Source organism: Myxocyprinus asiaticus, chromosome 22 (assembly GCF_019703515.2).
Source record: "Myxocyprinus asiaticus isolate MX2 ecotype Aquarium Trade chromosome 22, UBuf_Myxa_2, whole genome shotgun sequence".
NCBI classification, from domain to species: Eukaryota; Metazoa; Chordata; class Actinopteri; order Cypriniformes; family Catostomidae; genus Myxocyprinus; species Myxocyprinus asiaticus.
The window spans coordinates 30,765,001-30,791,626 of record NC_059365.1 but is presented as its reverse complement, the minus strand read 5'-3'; the positions used below and the strand labels follow the sequence as shown (position 1 = coordinate 30,791,626).

Below are 26,626 nucleotides of genomic sequence, written 5' to 3'. Positions count from 1 at the left end.
GTAATCCCGTTACATGTATTTCGTTACTCCCCAACACTGTTCATTTCTTTAGGAGTAAAACTTTTTAAATGAGATAAAAATTACTGAGTTCACCTTTAATAAATAATAGACTTTACACACATTATTTCCTGGAAAAAATGATTGCATATATTGTATTTGGTCTTCTAAGAAATAATCCTGTCATTATAACAGCATTTTACACACTCAGCCACTTTCACTGTATTGATTTCGACAATAACTCTCCTAAACTACAGAGGGCGATATATATGGCTACAACGTCATAGTCCCTAAGACGAAAGAAAGAACATGAGCTTCCGCTGTCTGGCCCATCGTTTTTTAAAATAGAGCTGAAAATTCTAAAAATTGCTAGAACATCACAGTTTGCATTTGTAGTATGCAAATACTAAAAAAATAAAAATAAAAAAAATACTTTTTTTTTTTAATGTAAATAAAACATTGTGCATGGGGAATTTGGCTTAAGCACATAAACAATGTCTGCCATGTTCGAGGGAAATGCCTTGTCAAGCATGCAGACGTCTCACTACCACACTCCAAACAATTACAGGTGAGCAACAGCAAAATCATTATACAGGTTTTGCAGTAACTTCCAAATCAGTGCTCAAGTGTGGGGAAGGAATTTCAGTTTTGCATTAATTTTCATTAAAATTCATCTATAAGGGATCAACCCCAATATCGTATCGTTCTCCCTTTGCTGTGAGCAATTAAGGTGGTTTGGCCATCTGTTTCTTTGCTGAAAAGTATCTATAGTCATGCTGTAGCTACAGGTGTTGCCAGGATTACTCCAGTATGCCATTAAATGTATATCTACTCTCAACACAAATGCCTATGGTATTTGTGTCTATTTTACATGGCAAATGTCAGACAGCCTATTGGCCTCTCTTTGTGTGTGTGTGTGTGTGTGTGTGTGTGTGTGTGTGTTTACTTTACTGTCTTCAGATTTAAGAAAAAATACTGGCATTGTAAATGGTTTTACACTGGCTATGTAAACAGTATACAAACATACATTTGTATTTGACAGAGAACGTGAACTCTTTTTTTTTTTTTTTTTTTTTTCAACATCATGATGGTTTTTATTCGGTGAAAGTGTATATTGTAGGTTCTGTAACTGGTTACAATTTCTTACAAGTTTTTCACCATTGTTAATTACATTTGTAAGCTTTTTAGTTCACTGAAACAGTCCTGTGGGTGACAGTGTTTTTTTTGTACAAATATTCCATGTAGTCTCTCAATATGTGTTCATAAAAGCTTTAAGATAATTGTACAAGAAAAATAAGTCTTAGTTATACATAAATCTCTAAGATTTTTATTTCAATTATCTGAAATGTTAAAGTCTTCTGTTCAACACAAACCTACTGTGCTTTTTTCTGTCCTATCAGCCCTCAAGAGCTGGCTTTAGAAATCAAGGCTTTCATCAGCGGTGTTGACCAGACGCAGGGACGCAAACTCAGTGTTCGCGATCATGCCCGCTGCGCAGTGCGCCTCCTCCGAACCGTCCCAGCCTGCCGCGGAGCCGTCTTGGAGCACTTAAGGGGAGTGTATGATGAATATGTAGCATCTTTTTTACAAGATCTGGAGGCAGAAGGTGAAAATGGAGGTAACAGTACAAGTGGAGGAGGCAACACCAGTGTATCCAACCTTGAGGATGTTATTAAAGAGGTCCATGCAGTCCTTTTAGAATTCATCACGCTTAGCCCTAAAGCTTGGGCTCCACTTGTGTCCACATGGGCCGTGGACCTTCTTGGTCAGCTTAGCAGCAAGCATGCAGGACGAAGAGCAGCACCTCACTCCTCCAGCCTCAATGAGCTGCTGCAGCTATGGATGTCATGTGCAGCCACTCGCTCACTCATGGAGTGCTACTCTCAGTGTCTAGCAGCCATGTTGGCCTGGTGCCCTGATGCATGTGTGGATGCATTGCTGGACACCTCTGTCCAGCACTCCCCCCATTTTGACTGGGTTGTTGCCCACATTGGCTCAGCTTTCCCTGGAACTATCATCAGTAGGGTGCTGGCTTGTGGCCTCAAAGACTTTTATGCACATGGCTATTCCTCTACAGAGAGGATAAACCAACAGCAGGCAATAGACAAGGGCAGTAGGGTGCCCAAAATTGGCTCAGTGGTTGGTATCCTTGGGCACTTGGCCTCCAGGCATTTAGAGAGCATCAAGAAAGAGCTTCTTAGGATGTTTCAGGATAGTCTGTCTCCTCCACCTCAAAATGTACCTCCACATTCATCTGGGGCAGGTGGGTGGGAGAGCTCCCCTCATCTCCGTCGGGCCACTGTGCCCTTCCTGCTTCAGCTGGCTGCTCTTTCCCCTACTCTCCTGGGTGCTGTTTCTGCAGAGCTGGTGGAGTTTCTCCGACCACCTGTCCTCGTTCAACTCCAGGCTCAGTTTCAGGCCTTGCCACGGGAGGAGCTCGAGAATATGTTGGGTCTAGCAGTGCATCTCATTAGCCAAAGCCCAGCAGGTGGATCAAGGGTGCTAAAGTTCCTTGCTGACACTGCCACACCGTCTTCTGTGATCATATCAGGCCCTACAACCTCCCCCCATGATAGTATTCGAGAAGCATGTGACCGCTTGCTCCAAATGCTTCTTTTACATCTTCACAAGCTTGTGCACAACCGGCCAGAGGGTGATGAACCCTACCAACACTCTTCCTCTGCCTCTAGTTCAGCAATGCCTCAAGTGATTAAATTTCTAGAGGAGCTCCAGGGACACATAGGTGAACTGTGTGCTGAAGCTCTCCGGCTCGAGCGGAAGAGGCACCTCTGGTTTCATCAGCTCCTGTGTCTGTTATCTGTGTATGGCGGACCGATTGTGGCCACCGAAGCTTTGTGTCAGCTCTTCACCCAAGCCCGGAACCCAGAGGAGCTTGCCCTGGCCTCACAACTGTACACTCCCCTCTCCACTTCTCTTTCTGGGTTGCTTCCCTCAACAGTAGCCCGCTGTGTTGCCCAGATCCACACTCAGAACCTCAACAATAGAGAGTTAGCTCAGCTCCTAAACAACCTGGCTACAGCAGTACAGAGTCAAGAGGAGGATCGTAAAAATGGAGGAGCTGCAGCAGGCAGTTTAGCTCAGTCATCTATGTCTGCGCAAGTCAGAGTTGCTGTTTCTAATCACCTTCATGATTTCTGCCCATTGCTTCTCCATGGTGACACTATGGTATCCAGGGCTGCTGTCCGTCTGCTTTCATGTAGCCAACTTCCCAGAGCTTGTTCTCCAGCTCATCTGTTGCTGATATGTAGAGCGGCAGTGTCACACTTCTTTATGTCTCTTCGGCAGCGAGGTGACGGCCTTGAGATAGGATGGCACGGAGGGGATGAGGCAGTGGGCTACTCCATGCAAGTGTTGTCACGTCTGGCAGCCTATTCTCCCTTGACACTGAAAGCTGTGCTGCAACAATTGGTGGAGGGAGCCCTACACAAAGGAAACAGAGATTTGTTTGGAGGTCTGCAGGATAGCCCAGGTGATGACACAACACAATTCCCCAATCTTGTCCCAGACTTGGGCGTCTCACTTCTGGACATCAACTGCAAGTTTGGCACCTCTATTAACTTCTCTGGTAGTGTGTGGTCTGTATTCCATGCTGGAGTGATTGGAAAGGGTTTGAAACCCCCTCACATGGCCTCACAACCTGACCCAGACAGAGTCAATCAGAATATTCAGACCTTGCTTGCAGTCACTGTTCAGTGTAGTAGTTCAGGTGGAGGAAGCACCACTAGCAACACTAGAAAAGGCTCTGCCGCAGGTGCTGGTAATGGCCGCTACCCTCATACCAGTGAACCTTTCATTTCAGATGAGCTGCTCCCAATTAATGCTGAAGCTGCAAAGGTCATTGCGGTAACCTTGGTGGAAAACATCTGCCCAGATGTAGCAAACGGAGAACTGTCATGGCCTCCAGAGGAACATTCAAAAACGACAGTTGAGCGGGACATACACATCCGTCGTTGCTTTGAAGGAAACCCTGTGCTGTTCCATCTCCTTCGCGTGGTTGCGGCTGGACGTCCAGCTCTGTGCTACTGCTCTGTTGTTCTAAGGGGCCTACTTTCCACCTTACTGGCTCACTGGGAATCATCGAGGGAACCATCTGTGTTGGACTCCCTCTGGCACCTTCAGGCCTCTTGTTTGCTTGTATCATGTATGGGTGAAGGACAGCTTCTTCCCCCAGTTTTAAGTAACATCCAAGAGGTCTTCCCTCACATCTCACCTTTCGAAGTCAGGCTGCTGCTGTTGGGTGTATGGGAGTACATGCGGGGGAACAGCCCTATGCCACAGAAGTTCACATTCTGTGCAGACCAAGGACTTTTCTTTCGAGACTTTTCACGGGATGGTGATGTTGCACGATATACTGCACCCATCCACAGTGTTCTGCATAAGAACATTGACCGCCTGGGACACCTTTGCTGGAGGTTTCAAGTTTAACATCTGTTAAGAGCAAACAAATTATGGGGAATGTGGTTACAAACCATAATATTCTTGCATTCAAATATTTTTCTACATGGAATTTTTATAGTAACTAAAGCAGTGCATAGATGTGAATTGGACATTTCTACATTTTCAGCAAAAATAGTAATGGAAAAACAATTTTAAGCACTATGTAATTGAGACATGTTTGGTGAATTTATTTTCTGCCAGCTGTTTTTTTGTCATAGTAAACCTTTATATTGTCCAGCCAAACCTGTAGAATTTTGTTTTATTAATGACTGAAACATTTTTATGTATACAGTAGAGTGTAAGACACTTGAAATCCTTTTCTATTTGCATTTTGTGTTGGGTGGAAAATAGTAAAAATTTCAAATGTAAGAAATGCCTCTTCCTTTGTTTCTTATTTTTGTTCATAAATAGGACAGTATATGAATTAAATGAAGAAGAAGAAGAAAAAAATCACCTAAAACAAAATAGACTAATGGCATAAGACTTGCTGCAATGAGTGCCTAAAAATGCGACAAGCTTAGTTAAAGGTGCTCTCGGTAATTTATGTCATGCTATGTTCAGTGTGGCAGTTGTGTTGGGTTTATGCTTTGTCCAGGCCGAATTGGAATTACTGTATTTATGGGAGATTATACTCTGAGCTGATCATATCCTCGGACTGAGGAATTATTCATTTAATTGTAAATGCCAAAACGGATCAATTAACTGCATTAATTCATTAATTCACCTCTATATGTTCTTGCAAAATGTTAGGAACAAAGTGCTTCATGCAGGTAACACTTTCTATAATTAAATGGCATATCATACAGACATACATGTGAACTGTTGAGGCCGCTGCCATTTTTTTAACATGACGTCACAATGGTCAAGTCAGAGCTTTCATAAATTTAAATGTACAATTTGAAATTACGAGTTTTACAAAAAACGTGAACGATTTGTACAAATCAGAATCTCGTAATTACGTTAATCCCAACATGATGTGAATGCACCAATTCACTGACACCTAGGGGCATGGATTCAAATGCAGTGGTGTTCAGTTACCAATCATATTGTATAATTCCACAATTCACAGTCAGCCATTAATAAATTAAACCACAAGTGTCCAATAACATTCGGCTGGTCATGTGATCTTAACATGGCAACCCCCCCCTGAAGAGACCCTCTCCATGTAGAATAAAACAGCTTTTATAAGGTCACTGATATAAATGTCTTCATCTAATTGGAGTAATTCTATTCTAATGTTTCAGAATTACTATTCAGTTCTTTTGGAGTAAAATATTAAATGAGAAAAAATTACTGAGCGCCTTTAACACTAAATAAAACTGAAAGTGAGAACAATAATCGTGCCGAATGGAGCCCTCATTATGTGCAATGTGAAGCCATTACATCACACAATTATCTTGTGTACACAAGAATAGATGTCAGACGGATCAGTTTCCACGGACAGTGAGGTCTTCTGGGACTCCGTTGTTACCCGTTAGTGTTTCAGCAAACACTAAACTAACCGACCTCCGGGAGGCTGGGCTTAACGCTGTGTGTCCAAGATGGCGGTTATCTCCATTGAAAGGTAAAACAAAGACTTTAATCCGTCATATCAGTCCGTTATTATGTATTCCTTTGAATTTCATATGTCTTTATTTTAAGATAACCGCTGTGCTGTTTGTATGAGTTCTGGACATTGTAAACCTGCCGTAGGTGTTGACAGAGGAAGCAGATAGTGGAGGTGAATGCGTGGCTGTAACATCACTGGGATTATGGCGAATCATGTTTTTAATTCACAAGACATCAATGTCTTTATACACCTTTGTCGTCTATGTAGTTAAATCCATGCGGATATTTAATCGCATTGATAGCTTGAGCATGCATTGCAGCCGTTTGCATCTCATCCTGCCGTTGAAGATCTGTCAGTAGATAAAGACAATACAGGGATTCACTTGAGATCTTTCTTGAATATCGGCTGTACTTAAACTTACAAAGTTTGAAATGGACGTTTTGGTTTTGGGCCTGTCTCTAAATATCCAGCAAATATAGGAGTCCAAATGCTTGCTTCGTTTAATTAGTTTATCGAGTTATTTATTGCAAAAACGGACAATTTTGTGGTAAAGTTTGGCTTGAATAGAAATATAATCTCTAAATGATCTTTATTTGTCATAATACCGATTTCCTGTATGGTAAGTGTGTGTTTAATATGCATATAACTCAAATGAAACCTCGTTTTAGCTTCATTTCCTTTCAGTGAGTGAATGAGTCCAGATTGTGAGTAGTGTGACCTCTATCACAGTCATGAAAATGAACCTCAAGGATGGTAAAGAAGGAAGTGAATTAAGCACCAACTCTTTTATTGTGTTTGCTTCTTTAGTGTCTTGAAACTCCACCCGGCTCATTCACTATACAAACCACATCTACTGTATATCAGTAACCCATTCAAATCCCAACTCTCTCCTCTCTTTCTTTAGGATGGGGCTTCTGTCTGTGGTCTGTGTGTCTCTGTTTTTCAGCAGCACCTTCGCTGTGGACCGGGGAAACTTTAAAACCTGCGATCAGAGTGCCTTCTGCAAGTATGTCAGTTAAATCTGTACATTTTCCAATAATCTCTGCAGCATAAATCCAGCATTGCATCTCACGAAACCTGTCAAGAAAATGTCCTGGTCCTGTTTTACTCCAAAATCAAAAGACATTATATTTTGCTTATTACTGAAGAAAGCCTATTTTAAGGGCAAATAAATATTTTTTTTTACATTGTGAAATTTTCTGTTATGACAGTTCAGTACAATTTACCCCATTTCTCATTACCGTAATGTGGAATAAATCATACATGATTTAAAATGTCAGGTATTTAATCTCTTTTGGTACTGCCTTTCATTTTCACATATTTTAATTAAAAAAATATATATATTGTACAACAGTATCTTTTTTTTACTCTAATACATTACTGTGTTACGTTAATGAGAAACATCATTGAAAACAATGGGAATATTAAAGCTGCACTATGTAAGATTTGTAGGTTAAAAATGAACAAACTGATGCTGACTACCACCCTGGAGTCACGAGTTTGAATCCAGGGTGCGCTGAGTGACTCCAACCAGGTCTCCTAAGCAACCAAATTGGCCTGGTTGCTAGTGACGGTAGAGTCACATGGGGTAACCTCCTCGTGGTCGCTATAATGTGGTTCGCTCTCGGTGGGGGGCGTGGTGAGTTGTGCGTGGATGCCGCGGAGAATAGCGTGAAGCCTCCACACGCGCTATGTCTCCATTAACTCGCTCAACAAGCCACGTGATAAGATGCACAGATTGACGGTCTCGGACATGGAGGCAACTGAGATTCGTCCTCCGACACCCGGATTGAGGTGAATCACTACACCACCACGAGGACTTGGAGTGCATTGGGAATTGGGCATTCCAAATTCGGGAGAAAAATAAAATAAAAAAAATACTTAAAATGTAAAAATATTCTCTTTCAAAGTCATCAGAATTGAATGATTTCTGTGCGTACCCCGAAATGAAATCTTGAAGGCAAAAGTCAGCAGAAATGCTTACTTGACTTTTAATGAATGAAATATAGTAGTGCAATTGAAGATGTTGTTAACAAATTTATTGTAAATGTTTATATCACTTCTGCGTAAACATTGTCATATTTAATAAATGACTGTTGGTTTTTAGGCCCATTTTAGTTATTGTACAGTTATGCTGTATTTTGTAAAGCATTAAAATGTTATAATGTTAAATGATAAACGAGTTTCATTTGATATACACTATATTGCCAAAAGTATTCGCTCATCTGCCTTTAGACGCATATGAACTTAAGTGACATCCCATTGTTAATCCATAGGGTTTAATATGACGTCGGCCCACCCTTTGCAGCTTTAACAGCTTCAACTCTTCTGGGAAGGCTTTCCACAAGGTTTAGGAGTGTGTTTATGGGAATTTTTGACCATTCTTCCAGAAGCACATTTGTGAGGTCAGACACTGATGTTGGACGAGAAGGCCTGGCTCGCAGTCTTCACTCTAATTCATCCCAAAGGTGCTCTATTGGGTTGAGGTCAGGCCAGTCAAGTTCTTCCACACCAAACTCGCTCATCCATGTCTTTATGGACCTTGCTTTGTGCACTGGTGCGCAGTCATGTTGGAACAGGAAGGGGCCATCCCCAAACTGTTCCCACAAAGTTGGGAGCATGGAATTGTCCAAAATCTCTTGGTATGCTGAAGCATTCAGAGTTCCTTTCACTGGAACTAAGGGGCCAAGCCCAGCTCATGAAAAACAACCCCACACCATAATCCCCCCTCCACCAAACTTCACAGTTGGCACAATGCAGTCAGACAAGTACCGTTCTCCTGGCAACCGCCAAACCCAGACTCATCCATCAGATTGCCAGATGGAGAAGCATGATTCGTCACTCCAGAGAACGCGTCTCCACTGCTCTAGAGTCCAGTGGCGGCGTGCTTTACACCACTGCATCCAACGCTTTGCATTGCCCTTGGTGATGTATGGCTTGGATGCAGCTGCTCGGCCATGGAAACCCATTCCATGAAGCTCTCTACGCACTGTTCTTGAGCTAATCTGAAGGCCACATGAGCTTTGGAGGTCTGTAGCGATTGACTCTGCAGAAAGTTGGCGACCTCTGCGCACTATGCGCCTCAGCATCCGCTGACCCCGCTCCGTCATTTTACGTGGCCTACCACTTCGTGGCTGAGTTGGTGTCATTCCCAATCGCTTCCACTTTGTTATAATACCACTGACAGTTGACTGTGGAATATTTAGTAGCGAGGAAATTTCACGACTGGACTTGTTGCACAGGTGGCATCCTATCACAGTACCACACTGGAATTCACTGAGCTCCTGAGAGCGGCCCATTCTTTCACAGATGTTTGTAGAAGCAGTCTGCATGCCTAGGTGCTTCATTTTATACACCTGTGGCCATGGAAGTGATTGGAACACCTGAATTCAATTATTTGGATGGGTGAGCGAATACTTTTGGCAATATAGTGTATGTGCCTGTAGTTCTTTAAACTATTTAATACATTCATAAACTCGTCTTAGACTCAGCCTTTACTGGTCTCGGTCTCGATTTGGACTTGGCCCTTTCCTGTCTTGGTCTTACTCAACGTACTCTAGTCTTGGACTGGACTTGGACTCGGATGAGCTGGTCTTGACTACAACACTGCTTTTTGCGAGTCCACGCAGAACTTATTGCGAGGGCACGCAAAACGTATCACCCCATGGTCCGTTTAGAGATCTTTGATAATAATTATTGTATTATTCGGACATAAGTAAAATTGAAGTTATCCTCTCTATACCCTGCTGTGGTAGTCTAGGAAGTGCTTTTCTTGCATTGCGTCTTATTAGGCTCCAGAAAATCAATGATTCTTGTCACTCTGTTTGTTCGTAGACGTCAACGTGCGCTCAAACCGGGCCAGTCTCCATACCGAGCTCTTCTGGATACTTTGGAGCTCAGCAAATCCAGACTGACCCTCCAGCTCATCAATGACAACAACAAGGTCTGTTTCATGCTCTCCACTCTTTAACTCCGTTCAATTTCTCTGGGCCATCTAGTTTTATTGCTGTCTAGTGGCATTTTCATGTTTAATGAAGGTGGGTTGTAAAGGTTTAACATTTTATGATTTACTTTGTGTTAAACTCAAATTAATTTGTGGATATTTTTAATGTTATCTTAGTTTTGGAGTCATGAAAATGTATTGTAGTTGAGTTTGTGTTTTCCAGTTATGTTTATTTTATTTCATTTTCATTTAATTTCAGCCCTGATTTGGGTCAGTCTGGTCTTTTGCTCTTTTTAGGTGCATTTGCTGTTGGAGTTGTACAGACTGCAGGGAAATATGACACGGGTGAAAATAAATGAGCTGAGGCCTCTGAAGCCTCGCTTTGAGGTGCCAGACGTGCTCATAGCAGAGCCGCCTACTGAGCCGTGAGTGTCCGTCTGTTTTGAGAGCACACATTATTATTCAGGGAACACTCAACCACATGCGTGATTTAGTCTGTTCCTCTGATTAACCTCGTCTCCTCTTTTCTTCTCATGCCTTTGCTTTCTTTGCTCTGTCTCTCTCTGTACCTCCATTTCTCTCCCTCTCTTTATCTCCTCATCTCCAGTCTCTCAGTGTTGTCTCAGGATGATAATGGAGTCGTGTTGTCTCTGGGAGCAGAGAGCCAGAGGTTGATTGTTAGTGCCCGTCCATTTAGGCTGGACATTATGAAGGGACCAGAGGTGCTGCTGTCACTTAACTCTCGTGGCCTCTTGGCCTTCGAGCACCTGCGGCTTCGCAAGGACACGTGAGCCTTTGGCTTTATTTTCCATTCCAGCCATAAGCAAATTTTTTTTTTTTTTTTACCCCTGCATGTTTTCTTAAAGGAATATTCCTGGGTTTAGTGCAAGTTAAGCTTAGTCGACAGCATTTGACACACAATGTGGATTACCACAAAAATTAATTTCGACTCGTCCCTCCTTTTCTTAAAAAAAAAAAAAAAAAAAAAAAAAGCAAAAAAGTGAGGCACTTACAATAAAAATGAACGGGGAGGGTTTAAAGTCAGAAATCGTCGTTTTTACGGTCATTTTGAATTTGAGGGATTATAGTGTTACATCATCATGGCAACGAAGAGGTTTTTAAGTGATTTTATCACACTAAAATCATGTTTACATGCATATTTTTCTGCATCTTGTGGCTATACTTTTGAACTAATGAGTATTTGAATGTTTATGGATTGCCCCATTTATTTTCATTTTAATTGTCTCACTGTAACCCAGATTTATTTTTTTTTTTTTAAGGAGCGACAAGTTGAATATTTATTTACTTTTGGTAATCAACATCATGCCACAAATGCTGACGATTGAGCTTAACTTATAATAAACCCAGAAAATTTCTTGAGTTGGTGAGAGTATGATTACTTTTATGCTGCCCTTGTCATTTTTGGAGCATGAACGTTTTGTACCCTATTGACTTAAACTGTATGAACAAAAACACATCAAACACAATGGGCCTCATTCATGAAACACGAGCAGAACAAATTTTTGTGTAAATCGTTTGTAAAGCTGGTCTGACATACATTTTTGGATTCATAAAATGTTTAGTATTTTCAAAACTATATTTGGTATTAACAAAATTTACTCCACCTCCTGACCACGTGTAAATCGGGCATAAGACATCCGAACGTGTTGTGTTCTTTCAGACAAACTGCCACGACTACGTTTTGATAGAAGTGAAATTAAATAAGTAATGAAAAACATTTTTAATAATTAAATGAGGGAAATTAACCATAAAAAAAAAACATAATAAAAAAGAATTTTTATTTAGAAACATTTCTTTGCTTTTACTTTAAAGTATAGTCTCTCCCCAGCCTCAACCCCTCTAAATGCCCTCTAAAGTGACTGGCTAGACTTTTTTTTTTTTTTTGTTGATAAAAGCTCTATTATTTAGATATCATCATTTAGTATAGGCATCAGTTTATCACGTTCAGTTTACGTATGGTCAGAGGTAAAACCATAAATGAACACACCTTGGGCAGGTGTGTAAACAAAACAACGGGGAAAAAAAAGAAAAAGCCCACACATTGTCGTATAGCTTTTAAATCTGTAATATCTTTCAGCGTTTCGGTCAAAGACCTTCTTCAGGCATTCTGTCAGTTGCTTTGAGGATTGTTCCTGTTGCAAGGGAAGTATATTACTGTACAGTCTTGGATTTAGCCTACTCGAGAAGTTTCTCCAATAATACAGGCGATGCACTCTGAACCAGAGAAGGTGGTGAACATCCTGTCGGCATGGACTGAACAGTTTTTACATTAAGCTTCTTGTCAAACCATTTTATTGACCTCTTGGACTAATTCACATAATAACCTCTGATGATAGCAAAGATAAGTTCCTCACTTTCTTTTTAGATGCGAGTGTTTGCTAAATTAATATTTTAACGATATGAATGCGCTCCATAAAAAATAAAAAAATGTTTTAATACTGTTCGCATATTTGTCAGAAGCTTCCTATTCACATTTACTAGCGAGTCTGGTGCCTTCCTTATATGGTGTTTCATTGGCGTGGATTATGATAATTGTGAATGAATGTGCACGTGCACATACAGTACACAAGTTGTACTAACAAATCTGGGGAATACGAAGCATTCATAATTCTGGCAGAAAGTTTTCGGGAAGCTCCATTTTACGCTGAAATTACTCCCAATTCTGAATGAAGCCCCTCATGTTTGTTAAAGCTACATGTCCATTACCTCAGGCACAACTTATACTTCAAAAAATTTTTTATTTCACTGTTTTTATCAAGTACCTTCCTTATTGTGCTCAGCTCATCAATCTCATGGTTGATTTCTTGTATCGGTGATCATGGTGCTCAAAAAAGGAAGCTGATCCTCTCCAAGAGTTTTTTTTCCCATTTATTTGTATTTTTTTTAATTGCTGATCAATACATACAGTATTTACAATTGTGTTCTCTAGTAGGGTTGAAATTAATCATCTCCCATACACAGCACAGAATATAGAGTAATTTTGCTGCTGAAAGAAAAAGATTTGTAAGCAGTAAACAAATAATTAAAGGCAGTCATTTTCTACAGTGTGAATTCCATTCTTTGTGTTATCACAGGCAAGCAGAGCAAGATGGTGCAGAAGTAAAAGAGAGTGTAGATGAAGCTCAGCTGGAAGATGAAGGGGACAAGGTCAGTTGATGTATGTGTGCATTTGTGGGTGTGCTTAGATAAATGACACAAGCCAGATTTAGTGTCACTATGCCACGTCTTCAGTTAGACTTATAACTTGCACATCCGGTTGCTGCACCTGATCTGGTTTAGCAGCTCTATGTTGCAGTTAGGTAACATTGAAATCTGTGAAGTAGTAACTATAAAAGTGTGATGTGTTTTGTTGATCATAACATAGATAACAGCCTTTTGATTTTGAGAAACACTGGAAGTAAAATGCCATCTGTTCAACATTTGTGGTCCTAATTATTGGCAGATTTCTTTTTCTAGTTTATAATGCTTGTTAATGCAAGCACAACTGTTACTATCACTTATGTTCAGGGTTAGGGATTTGAACAAACCCCTAACTCAGATGACATTTTGGCACCTCTGAAGGTGTCCTATAATGTGAGCTATAGCTACGCACTAGAAGAGTGTCAACTTTGGGGCCATATTTGCCCTCTGAATTTGATTCTGGGGGAATTTTTCTTTACAAACATATAAAAAAAATACAGCATCATCGTTTTTTGTCAAGAGCCCAGTCAAGAGGCACTCAGCACGCCCTGGGATTCAAACTAGCGAACTCCATGGGTGGTAGCCAGCGTCTTTTACCACTGAGCTACCCAGGCCCCCATCAAGAGCCCATCTTAATTTCTGACTCTGATTTGGGCCGTTAAGCAACCATCTAGAAGCCCCTGGCAACTGCATAACAATATGCTAACAAACACTAATAGTGCGTTCAGACCAGAGGCGTTGAGAGCGTCAAATCGACCGGAAGTCATTCATTTTCTATGGCAGCTAGCGTCTCTCGGCAGCGAGAAGCGGCGCGTCCGTGGCCGGTGCATCTTGGGCGTTGTGGGCGTCAGAGGAAAGTTCAAGTGCGGGCAACATTATGGTAATGAGCTTTGACGTGGTTCGGCGGCAACCTATTGGAATATAGAAGTGCTCCACTCTAGCGAAGTCTAGAGAACACTACAGGGTAAACGTTGGATCCCACCAAATAATAGTTCCAAAGACAAAATGGAGGAGAAACTAATTATTGCCGTGGCGGGTTTTCCCGTAATATACGATCTATCCCTGTTTGCTTACAGGGATATAAATTAAAAAAAAAAAAAACGATGCATGGACAAAGGTGTCTGAAATTGTTGGTGTGACAGGTGAGTTGATGAAGTGGATATTATGGTTTATATAATATTATATAAAATATATTGCATGCTAATTTTGGCGCCATAGCATGCAAAACCGTGCTGCCTGATCAATCGGTAACATGTTTATACCATCAGCGTTTGTTTTTTTATATTTAATTACTTTCTGCCATCGATCGATTTCTTACTTTCACATTAAAAAGATTTCATGAGGATATACGCTACTTGTGATAGGTCGGCAAAAAGATACCGGTCGACCTGTCTGGATGTTTTGCAGCCCCTTTAAATGTAGTTCACAAAACCAAGCATTCCGAACGAGCGTTGCCGCCTATTTCAACTACGTCAGAGCATCCATGAATCTTCGATAGCGTTGTTGTCAGGGCAGCCAGAGCGAATTTTGACGTTCTCGCATGGTAAGGGTGCATCTCAATCAGCTCCCTATGTCATGAATCAGTATATCGTGAACACTAATTCGGGTACTGGCAAGGGTGTTCATCCACTGAACATTGGGACACTTATGACTCATTTACCTGCGAAATGATAATGAGCTTGCGCCTTCAAGTGCAGCTGTTATTAATCAGCACCATCACTGTATTAATGACAATATTGTTCATTTTCATTGAAGATATTCAAAAGTACAGTGTTAATATGAAAGATAAAATGTATTTTATATATATATAATATAAGAAATGTATTTTAAACATACTTTTAAGATTTAAAGGATTGTTTCTCATTCATAGTCATTATGGATGAAAGACATTACAAACAACATCTTTTTAAAGAGACAATAAGGCTTTGATGACATGCTTCCTGACGATTCAGTGTACTGGAACGATTTTGTGATTGAGACAGCCCTTAAAATGGCTGACTCCCTGATCAGTGCCCTGACTACTGAACTAGGGAGCTGATTGAGACGCATCCTCAGAACACCTTAGTATTGTGGCATCAAGCTTTGCATTGGCAAGTGCCACTCACTTTAAGAATTTAAAAAATGTAGTTTGTCTCTGCATTCTTTTTTTTAATATCTTTATTTTCCTTTCATAACAGGTGGAGGATGGAGAGAGTGATAAAAAGGAGGATGGCCTATGGGAGGAGACATTTAAATCTCATACAGATACCAAACCAAATGGTCTGTCTATATAGCAATTAAATTGATACAAAATGCATTATTTTATTTATTTTTTATATCACTTTTTCTCCCAATTTGGAATACCCAATTCCCACTACTTACTAGGTCCTCGTGGTGGCGCGGTTACTCACCTCAATCCAGGTGGCGGAGGACAAGTCTCAGTTGCCTCCGCTTCTGAGACAGTCAATCCGCGCATCTTATCACGTGGCTCGCTGTGCATGACACCGTGGAGAATCCCAGCATGTGGAGGCTCATGCTACTCTCCGCGATCCACGCACAACTTACCACGTACCCCATTGAGAGCAAGAACCACTAATCGCAACCATGAGGAGGTTACCCCATGTGACTCTACCCTACTAGCAACTGGGCCAATTAGGTTGCTTAGGAGACCTGGCTGGGTTCGAACTCGTGACTCCAGGGGTGGTAGTCAGCATCAATACTCGCTGAGCTACCCAGGCCCCCCACAAAAAGCATTATTAAAATGTGGATCTTCCACTGTTATTTATGGTCGACTGCATACCAATTTTATCATCTCTGATATTCGTTGGTCTCAAATTGTTTCTTTTGCTAGGCCCCACATCGATCAGTTTAGACTTCTCCTTGCCTGGTGTAGAACACGTATATGGAATTCCAGAGCATGCGGACAACCTAAAACTCAAAACTACAGAGTGAGTAGACATCTTAATAGAGATGTCAAAATGACTTCCTATGAAATCAGTAAGCAATGAAGTTGCAATGTTTCTTATTTTTCACTTGTTTTTAGTGGTGGAGACCCGTACAGGCTGTATAATCTAGATGTGTTTCAATATGAACTCTATAACCCAATGGCCTTATATGGATCAGTACCTGTCATGCTGGCTCATAATACACACAGAACCATGGGCATTTTCTGGCTTAATGCAGCAGAGACCTGGGTAGACATTAGCTCTAACACAGCAGGAAAGGTAAGAGAGATGATATGTGAAAATACTCCTATTTTGCACTTTAAAACATAGTTTTATTTTTTATTAAGAATTATTTGTTTTGATTTTGTTCACTCTTTGTAAAAGATTACAATGACACACATTTCTTCTTTTTATTACAGACTGTTTTTGGAAAGATGCTGGATTTCGTGCAAGGCTCCAGTGAGACGCCACAGACAGACGTCCGCTGGATCTCTGAGAGTGGCATCATTGATGTCTTCATCATGCTCGGGCCCACACCTTCAGATGTCTTCTCACAGTACACCTCTCTCACAGGTAGTACAACTTATGAGCTCTAAACTACATCAGACCAGTCACAAATCTTTTGTCATTTCTGCAGTCTTGAAAAATATTAATATTGTGCATTTTCACTCTCTAGGCACTCAGTCCTTCCCTCCCCTCGCTAGTCTGGCCTATCACCAGTGCCGCTGGAATTATAATGACCAGGAGGATGTGCAGTCAGTGGATCAGGGATTTGACCAGCATGACATCCCTTGTGACTTCATTTGGCTTGACATCGAGCATACAGATGGCAAGCGCTACTTCACCTGGGATACGCATAAGTTCCCTCAGCCTAAAGAGATGCTACAGGGTTTATTGGCCAAGAGGCGTAAGGTCAGCCTCAGTTGTTTGTTAAAATGTATTTTCTTTTTTTTTTTTAGTGTGGCTATTTAACTTTTTTCAAACATACCAAAGATAAAAAGTCAATTAATTTTGTGACAGTAATCTAACATCTCCCTCTAGATGGTGGCTATAGTAGACCCACACATCAAGGTTGATAGTGACTACAAAATCCACAGCGAGATTACTTCTAAAGACTTCTACACTAAAAGCAAGGATGGAGGAAATTATGAAGGCTGGTGCTGGCCAGGTGAGCTTTTTTCTTTATTATTTAATAGCAGTTCTGAATTTGATTTGTTTCACTCAAATAATTTTCTTATTTATTCAACCTCATGCTGTCTCAAACTTGTATGACTTCCTTGCTTCTTCGGAACACAAAAATATTTTGAAGGATGTATGTGTTTTTGTCCATACAATGGAAGTTAATGTAGTCCAAAACTTTCAAGCTCCAAAAAGGACATAAAGGCAGCATAAAAGTAATCGGTATGTCTCATGTGGTTTAATCCATGTCTTCTGAAGAATTCAGTCGCTTTGGGTGAGAAACAGACCAAAATTATTCACTATAAATCTTGATATCCACTGTATATCATTGCATTGAAAATGCGAGTTAAACTGATAGTTGCAGGTTGAATTTTTTGCAATACTTCTGAAATGTAATGCAGTCACCAAAATGTTAGTGATAAACACTAGAAAATAAAAATGCAAGTTATTGATATGTAATGATACCGGGATTGGGTACCTGTCAAGATTTATAGTGAATAAGTACTTAAATTTAGGTTTGTCTCTCACCCAAAGCAATTGAATTCTTCAGAAGACATAGATTAAACCACATGAGATGTACCGATTACTTTTATGCTGCCTTTATGTCCTTTTTGGAGCTTGAAAGTTTTGGACCACACTGACTTACATTGAATGTACAAAAACACATCATACATCCTTAAAAATCTCTATGCAAGTCTGTGTTCTGCTGAAGAAAGAAAGTCATGAGTTTGAGATGGCATGAGGGTGATTAAATGAAGAGAGGATTATAATGTTTGGGTGAACTATCCCTTTAATATTGGATTCATTGCATTTTACAAATTGAATTGCAAAACTGAGTTCTGTGGATTGTAGCCCAGTGATAGACTTATTTTCAATTATATTAAATATATTGACTTCTAAATCAACTTTTTGTCATCTTTATTCAATGATTTACTTGCCTGCCACAGTGATTTAATGTCTTTGTGAATTATCTTCATTTGAAGGGTTTTCGATTTATAAATTTGCATATCATGCAATTAATTGGATGAGCATTAACAGCCTTATTAACTGCATCACTCATTGTTTTTTGTCCGGTCTTGTCACAGGAAACTCCGGTTACCCAGACTTTACAAACCCAGAGATGCGGGCCTGGTGGGCCAGCATGTTCGCCTATGATCAGTATGAGGTTAGACCTTTTTGTTGTCATTTTAAGAGCTGAAGCACTAATCCAGATTTAGGACCTGAAACTAGACCATTAGGAGTAGTAGATGTTATGCTTTTCTAAATTTATTTCAGTTTTAGAGGAAGATGGATTTATTTAACCCTTGTGTCAATTTAAAAAAGTTACTCGGAGGTCCTTAGAGGACAAAAATGTCCACGTCAAAAAACTGCCATAATAATATAATATATGAATATTATTTTCCACTTTCAATTAATTTTTTTTTAACCAACATCAGTCCTGATCATAGCTATGAAATATTCATTCATTTTCAGGATTTTAACCCTTTAAATGGCAGTTTGTTTACATAATACCACTGTTGTTTGTTGTTTTTTTACACACACGCATATTTCTCAATACACACATACAAAACATACTCTGACATCCATACCAACACACCCACACAATTTTAGCTGGTTCGTTTATTCAGTTGGCCTGCAGTGCTCTATAATACAGCAAACAGAAAATAGGAAAAAAGCATGTATTTGCTCCTTAGGCTAAACATGTGGAAAATTGCGCCGTCTGGTGGAAAATATAAAAAATGTAAATTTTGAAGCCAGTGCTCTGGAATGAAAGCAGAATATCACAGAATTCATGATTTTGTGCTTTATTGGCACTGGGATCAAATATTGCAGTTTCAATGGGGACATTTTTGTCCTTAGGTCCTGAGTGTAACTATTTTGTGTACACAGGAATTGTAGATGTATTATAGGAACTGAGGTTGAAATATCAAAATATTCTCAAAAAATACACACCTTTGGCAAAATGTATGCCGTTGGCATTAACGCGGCCAAAATGATAAAAAAAAATGGTCACACAAGGGTTAAGCTGCTATTGTTACTCTTAATCGTCTCTCCACTCATCTTACCCATACAGGATGTGGTAATGCTTTTATGCTTCATTTCCCTTCTACATATGTCAAGTGTTTACGCTCGCAAAATCAGTTTGAAAAAATTAGTACAAAGCATTTTAATTCAGAGTAAGCACAAATGAATGTCTCAGGAAGGAAGAGAAGCAGCCATGCCAATGCATAGTTTGATGATAGTTTCAAGTTTCAAGTTTTATTGGTCACATACATAACCATACACAGTACGACATGTAGTGAAATTCTTGGTACATATTACATATTGCTTTTCAGGGCTCAATGGAGAACCTTTATACTTGGAATGACATGAATGAGCCATCTGTGTTCAATGGCCCAGAAGTCACTATGCATAAAGATGCACTCCATGGAAGCTGGGAGCACCGAGATGTACACAATATCTATGGACTTTACGTGGTGAGGAACTCTGCATGATATGTAATATGAAGAACTAATATATTAAGATTTTAAAACCATTGGAAGAGGAGGAACAACCCTCACTAATGTTGATGCTATGTTTATTTTACTCTACCACCTGCAATGATGATTTCATGTGAATGGTTGTTCAAAAATAGATACTTGTTAGTCTTTCTTAAGTTCCACTTGTTGTTTCAGCAAATGGCCACTGCTGAGGGTCAGATCCAGCGATCTGGTGGAGTTGAAAGGCCATTTGTGCTGACCAGAGCCTTCTTTGCTGGATCTCAGAGATATGGTGAATTCATATAGTAGTTTGTGAACACTGAACTCAAAGCTCAAGAGATATAATTGTGTTATAATTTTAGTTTACATGTGCGCTTGGAGAGCAAGTTACATGGTCTCGTTGTGTTTGTCAGGTGCTGCCTGGACTGGCGATAATGCAGCTGAATGGGACCATCTCAAGATCTCTATTCCCATGTGTCTCAGTCTGGGGCTTGTGGGCATTTCTTTTTGTGGAGGTCAGTCAAAAACCTATATATTCTATTTAATTGTCACCATAGTATATTTGTAGCACTCAAGATATTACTTAAAAAGCAATTCCATAAAACAGATCTCTACTTAAAGACCTTATGACAAGTTTAAGAGCCAGTAGGCTTTTGTTACGTCTAAATCTACTTGCTTGTCGGTTGCAGGTTGTATTAGGGGAAGTATGGAGGACCAAATGTGACGATATTAAAAATAAACAAACAAATATATTTGCAAAGCAATGAAAAAAGTGTACATTCTAGAAAACATTTGATTCGAACACTCTTTCTATTAAAAGATCAGTCATCATGTGTTGGTGCCAGATGGGCTGGTTTGAGTATTTCTGTAACTGCTGATCTCCTGGGATTTTCATGCACGACAGTCTCTAGAATTTACTCCGAATGGTGCCAAAAACAAAAAACATCCAGTGAGCAGCAGTTCTGTGGACGGAAATGCCTTATTGATTAGAGAGGTCAACAGTGAATGGCCAGACTGGTTGGAGCTGACAAAATCTACGGTAACTCAGATAACCGCTCTGTACAATTGTGGTGAGACTACAGTTGCCGCTGTTTTGGCGGCACGAGGGGGACCTACACAATATTAGGCAGGTGGTTTTAATGATGTGGCTGATCGGAATATATATATATATATATATATATATATATATATATATATATATATATATATATATATATAAAATTTCTATGGGAAGAATGTGTCACAACACACAGTGCGTCGCACCCTGCTGCGTATGGGGCTGCGTAGCTGCAGACTGGTCAGAGTGCCCACGATGACCATTGAAAGCACCTACAATGGGTACACGAGCGTCGGAACTGAACCTTGGAGCAGTGGATTAAGGTTGCCTGGTCCGATGAGTCCCTTTTCTTTTACATAACATGGATGGCCATTTACCTGGGGAAGACATGGCACCAGGATGCACTGTGGGAAAACGACAAGTTGGTGGAGGAAGTGTGATGCTCTGGGCAATGCTCTGCTGGGAAACCCTGAGTCCGGCTATTCATGTGGACGTCAATTTGACACGTGCCACCTACCTAAACATCGTTGCAGACCAGGTACACCTCTTCATGGTAAGGATATTCCCTGATGGCAGTGGCCTCTTCCACTAGGATAATGGGCCTTTCCACAGTGCACACATTGTTCAGGAATGGTTTGAGGAACATAATGAAGAGTTTAAGGTGTTGCTCTGGCCTCCAAATTCCCCGGATTTCAATCTGATTGAGCATCTGTGGTATGTGCTATACCAACAAGTCCGACTCATGGCGGCTCCACCTCACAGCTTAACGGACTTGAAGAATCTGCTGCTAATGTTTTAGTGCCATATACCACAGGACACCTTCAGGGGTCTTGTAGAGTCCATGCCTTGTGATCATACTTTTTTTGGCTCATCGGTGTATAATACACAACCATTCATCTGGTGAATATATAAAAATATATAAATTGCTTAATTTAGAAAATAATTTAATATAAAGTATTGTAACGGAGCCAAGCTTCTGACATTTCAAAATCCCCTATTGGAAATGTTTAGAGTTAAATGTGCCTGGTTATGCACCAAATCTCTGTTTTTTCTGGTTATTATTGGGATTTTGGTTGAACAATAAACTGTATCTGGGATTTTATTCATTTTTGACCTTTGAAGCCTCTGTGTCTGTGTCCGTCATAGTAAAGAAAAACTAAGAATTTTTTTTTAATTCTGTATATCGATTTTAAAACTATCAGCTGATTAATCTGTTATCAGCCTTTTCCACCATCTTGTGTATCAGTAAAATCCACTATCAGTCGACCTCTAATTTTTAAACATAGGTAGGTCTGTTACTAATATCAGTTGATAGAATGACCCACTAGCTTATAGATGGCCTCAAAGCTAACAGACTTGGACTGAAAGCCATAAAACTACCATTTTGATTACATGGGGTCTTTAATCCTACAACAAATCAGACTGAAACAATAATTAATATACTCAGCTGTGAAGTGTGAACTGAGTGCTATATGCTGGAGATCGTCTGCTTGGATTACATTTTCAGTAATCATGACGTTTATCTTTCTCACACACAGCTGATGTAGGTGGCTTTTTTAAGAATCCCAGCACTGAGCTGCTGGTTCGCTGGTACCAGACGGGGGCCTATCAGCCATTCTTTCGAGCTCATGCCCATCTAGACACCCCACGCAGGGAACCCTGGCTCTTTGGCCCAGAGAACACAGCAATCATCCGGGAGGCTGTTCGCCAGCGTTATGCCCTGCTGCCATACTGGTACCAGCAGTTTTACAATGCACACAAAACCGGAATGCCTGTCATGAGGTGAGTGAGGTCCATTTGAACAGTGAGAGCAACTTTTCTGTTGTAGATTTCCTTTTAATTGAAATAATTTTTCATAGCCCTTTCATGGGGTCAAATTATCTCATTGTTTATAATTTGACTGTTTTACGTTTTCAATAACAGTACCCAAAAGTACTATGATATTACCATGTTTTTATCATGTATTCCAAGGTACTTCAAAGAATACATGTATAGACAGTGGTACAGTACACAAATTTGGGAATCATTCTGTACCATGGTATTACCATCTGATTCCATCGCTGTACCGCCACAGTACTTTCTAAGGGTAATCTGAGATCAATCCGAGTCTGATCTGAGTCGATGCTTGTTTAGGTTGTTGTTTACTGTTCTAAGCCGATTTGAATTGTTGCAGTCATAAGTGCGATTCCATTTCACATAAATGCTCTGTTTTCTTGTCAGACCTCTGTGGGTTGATTATCCCAAGGACACAGCGACATTCACCATTGATGATGAATTCCTCATTGGTGAGAGATAAGAACTTTCTACATTTTTTAATGAAAGTCTCAAATATCTGCCAGAATGTATTACTTGATAGAATCTGGCTCTGTTTTCAGGGAGGGATTTGTTGGTTCACCCAGTCACTGAGGAAGGATCTCGTGGGGTCACAGCATACCTGCCTGGAGCTGGAGAGGTGCTGCTTGTGTTTTGTGCTGGTTTTAACTTCAGTGTTATTTAAAGAGCACCTGTTATGGTTTATCAAATATTACCTTTCATGTAGTGTGTTATATAGCTGTTTGTGACTGTAAAAAAAAAGTCTGCAAAGTTTTAAAAATCAAAGTGCACGACAAATGGAGTTATTGACTCCCAAAAGAAAGAACCGATTCTGAACACCTGAAACAAGTCGTTAGTAATTCCAGACTTACTTCCTGTACTAACTTACATAATTTGGTAACAAAAAACCCGCCTCTGCTCTTTATTGGCTGTTCGTGAACAGCTTTGACCCGCCCTCAAACACTACACTAAGCGGTAGACCAATCACAACAGACTGGGACATCTGACCAATCAGAGCAGAGTAGGCTCTCTGAAAGGAGGAGTTTGGAATGAATCCTTTTGAACGGATCATTGAACGAGTCGTTTTTGACACTGGGGAAAAAAAGGTAATGCTGCAATTTAAATTATGAGCAAATTAAAGTGTTTTTGACCTTGAATGCATGTAAATCTATTGTATGAGACCTTTAAAACAAAATTAGGCACGTTTAAAAACCATAATAGGTGCTCTTTAAATGTAATTTATGTTTAGCTGCCTAGCATTTCACACTCACCCCAATGCTTGATCTTATTTTACTGTTTTCATATTCAGGTTTGGTATGATGTTCACACCTTCCAGAAACACAACGGCGCACAGAATCTGTACATCCCAGTCACTCTTAGCTCTGTAAGAGCCTTTCATTTTAGAAAAAAAAAAAATGCAACATTTATGTAAAACTTTTGGTTTATATGGGGTTTTATAATGAATGTCTCTCTTAGATCCCAGTGTTCCAGCGTGGTGGCTCTATCATCCCTAGGAAGGATAGAGTACGAAGGTCTTCTGCATGTATGGAAAATGACCCATACACGTTGTATGTGGCCCTCAGTCCTCAGGTACAGAGTTGTCTCTTCGCTAGTTAAAATTAGGGCTGTCGGGGGCCTGGGTATCTCAGTGGTAAAAGACGCTGGCTACCACTCCTGGAGTTCGCTAGTTCGAATCCCAGGGTGTGCTGAGTGACTCCAGCCAGGTCTCCTAAGCAACCAAATTGGCCCGGTTGCTAGGGAGGGTAGAGTCACATGGGGTAACCTCCTCTTGGTTATAATGTGGTTCGTTCTCGGTGGGGTGTGTGGTGAGTTGAGCGTGGGTGCTGCGGTGGATGGCGTGAAGCCTCCACACGCGCTATGTCTCCGTGGCAACGCGCTCAAGCCACGTGATAAGATGCACGGGTTGACGATCTCAGAGGTGGAGGCAACTGGGATTCGTCCTCCGCCACCTGGACTGAGGCGAATCACTACACGACCACGAGGACTTAAAAGCACATTGGGAATTGGGCATTCCAAATAAAAAAAAGAATTAGGGCTGTCAATTAAGGTGTTATTTTAGTGCGATTTAATTATATAAAAAATAATTCATAAAAAAAACCCGTAATTAATTAATCATGTCCCCTGACCATTATAAAGAATATTCCTACCATCGGAGCAGTTCAAACTTTAAGTTCCACATGTTTTCAGCAGGGGACAGTAAGCGAAACTCCAGCTGTACAGAGAACAAACCACACTCAGGCTTGCTTGACACTAGAGACAGCACATGATGAGAACGCAATTTTACATTTAAACACATCGAGATATCGAGACATGTTTTTCTAAGTTTCAGACTACCTTTAACTTGACACAGCGATCTAAAAATGCTGTTTATTATGTGATGCGTCCTTAGAAAAGCCCTTTAATAAGTCTATCTTGAACAAATTGACAAATTCAATTGCTGTGGACTGTAGGCCAATGATAGGCATTTAATAATATGGAAATCAACAATACATTGCCTTCTAAATCCACTTGTTGATTTGGTATTATCATTGCTTTATTATTATTAGAACTTTATTAATCCCTGTGGGGCAATTAATATAGGGCTACAGCAGTGCTTCACACAACAACACAATAACTAAAGAATACAGCATGCCAGATCACACATTGAGAATAAATATTAAAGATAAATAAATACATAAAAATTAATTAATAATGATAAGAACTTTGATATCACCCATTATAGTCGAATAGCTACAGGCACAAAGGTAAATCGAATTGTAAGGCACCTTACACCACATAGATGCCTCCCAAGGGGCAAAAGCTCGAACTGAGAGTGCAAGGGATGTGTTTCATCTCCCATGATGCTATAAGCCCTTCTTATCACCTGTTTCTCATAAAATACAGTTAAACTACATAAAGGTACACCAGTCATTTTTGAGCATAGTTTAACAATGGTTTGAAGGTGTTTTTTGTTTTTGATAGACCGTGAGGAAAACCAACATATGAAAGAGAAACACAAAATACTCTCAATAAAGAAACTATAAAAAGTTATAAGAATAGACCTTTGAACACCGAAGGAGTTCAATTTCCTCAGCACATGTAGTCTTTGCTGTGACTTTTTAATAATGGCCTCAGTGTTCCGTTCAAACTTTAATGTTCTATCAAAAATTGTCCCCAAGTACTTGTATTCATGCACTGTGTCAACCTCTACCCCACTGATGTGAACCGGTTCTGGCACAGGAGCCCTTTTTCTCAAATCGACCACAAACTCCTTTGTCTTTGAGACATTCAATTCCAATTTCATATGGTCACACCATTTAATAAACTCCTGCAGAGCAGGACCATGATTCTGCTCTATGTCTGAACTTGAAAGCAGGGAAGGAAGAACTGTATCGTCTGCATATTTAATTAGATAACGGTTTGCATGGTGACTTTGGCAATCATTTGTGTATAGAATAAATTGGTGAGAGTACACATCCTTGGGGTGAACCTGTTGAAGTGTATAGTGTATCTGATAAAATTCTGTTTGCCCTGACCTTCTGCTTTCTTCCTGTTAAAAAAAATCCAGTATCCATAAGTTCTTGATTAAGATTAAACTCGCTAATGAGTTTTTCCCAAAAAATAACAGGTTGCATTGTATTAAATGCTGATGAAAAATCTACAAAAAGTCTAGCAAAGACCCCACCCTTATCCAAATGAAGAGTATTTAACAAAAACAGTTTTGCATCATCCACGCCTCTTCTAGCACGATATGCAAACTGCAACGGATCCAGAACAGCACTAGTTAATGACATAATATGGGCTTTAACCTGCCTCTCTAATGCTTTCATTTCCAGTTAGGTTAGAGCAATTGGTCGGTAGTCATTAAAAGAGCTAGGCTTATCTCTCTAAGGAATAGGAACGGTTGAAGAACTTTTCCACAAATGTGGAACTAAGCTTTGGTCCAGTGAAGACTGGAAAAGTGAGTGGAAACCACACTGAGCTGTTCTGCACAGTGCTTCAAGGTTCTACCAAATATATCATCTA

The 26,626-nt window shown here is 40.1% G+C and overlaps 2 protein-coding genes across 2 annotated transcripts in view; both read left to right on the top strand.

Annotated features, from left to right (window-relative positions):
* The first annotated feature begins 300 nt into the window (after positions 1–300).
* On the top strand, positions 301–4,810 carry ints5 (integrator complex subunit 5). Its single transcript, XM_051649164.1, has 2 exons — positions 301–565; positions 1,398–4,810. Exons 1-2 carry the CDS (start codon positions 492–494, stop codon positions 4,441–4,443), a joined length of 3,120 nt encoding a protein of 1,039 aa, XP_051505124.1. The 5' UTR covers positions 301–491; the 3' UTR covers positions 4,444–4,810.
* A 1,054-nt stretch (positions 4,811–5,864) lies between these two features.
* ganabb (glucosidase II alpha subunit b) overlaps positions 5,865–26,626 on the top strand; it is a 24,837-nt gene continuing 4,075 nt past the window's right edge. The window contains exons 1-21 of the mRNA XM_051649165.1: positions 5,865–6,019; positions 6,909–7,010; positions 9,839–9,947; positions 10,245–10,372; positions 10,555–10,734; positions 13,043–13,115; positions 15,326–15,407; positions 15,979–16,075; positions 16,171–16,351; positions 16,492–16,645; positions 16,749–16,984; positions 17,114–17,240; positions 18,337–18,416; positions 19,588–19,728; positions 19,927–20,023; positions 20,145–20,246; positions 22,327–22,570; positions 23,009–23,073; positions 23,164–23,240; positions 23,910–23,984; positions 24,077–24,190. Coding sequence (XP_051505125.1) covers positions 5,997–6,019; positions 6,909–7,010; positions 9,839–9,947; positions 10,245–10,372; positions 10,555–10,734; positions 13,043–13,115; positions 15,326–15,407; positions 15,979–16,075; positions 16,171–16,351; positions 16,492–16,645; positions 16,749–16,984; positions 17,114–17,240; positions 18,337–18,416; positions 19,588–19,728; positions 19,927–20,023; positions 20,145–20,246; positions 22,327–22,570; positions 23,009–23,073; positions 23,164–23,240; positions 23,910–23,984; positions 24,077–24,190 — 2,487 coding nt within the window. The 5' untranslated portion in view covers positions 5,865–5,996. The remainder of the gene's footprint in view (positions 6,020–6,908; positions 7,011–9,838; positions 9,948–10,244; positions 10,373–10,554; positions 10,735–13,042; positions 13,116–15,325; positions 15,408–15,978; positions 16,076–16,170; positions 16,352–16,491; positions 16,646–16,748; positions 16,985–17,113; positions 17,241–18,336; positions 18,417–19,587; positions 19,729–19,926; positions 20,024–20,144; positions 20,247–22,326; positions 22,571–23,008; positions 23,074–23,163; positions 23,241–23,909; positions 23,985–24,076; positions 24,191–26,626) is intronic.

Excerpts from the sequence above, each read along its gene's own strand:
- ints5 (XM_051649164.1), top strand. The coding sequence starts at position 492 with ATGTCTGCCATGTTCGAGGGAAATGCCTTGTCAAGCATGCAGACGTCT. Across the intron at positions 566-1,397 it reads CACACTCCAAACAATTACAG|CCCTCAAGAGCTGGCTTTAG; the intron begins GTGAGCAACAGC and ends CTGTCCTATCAG.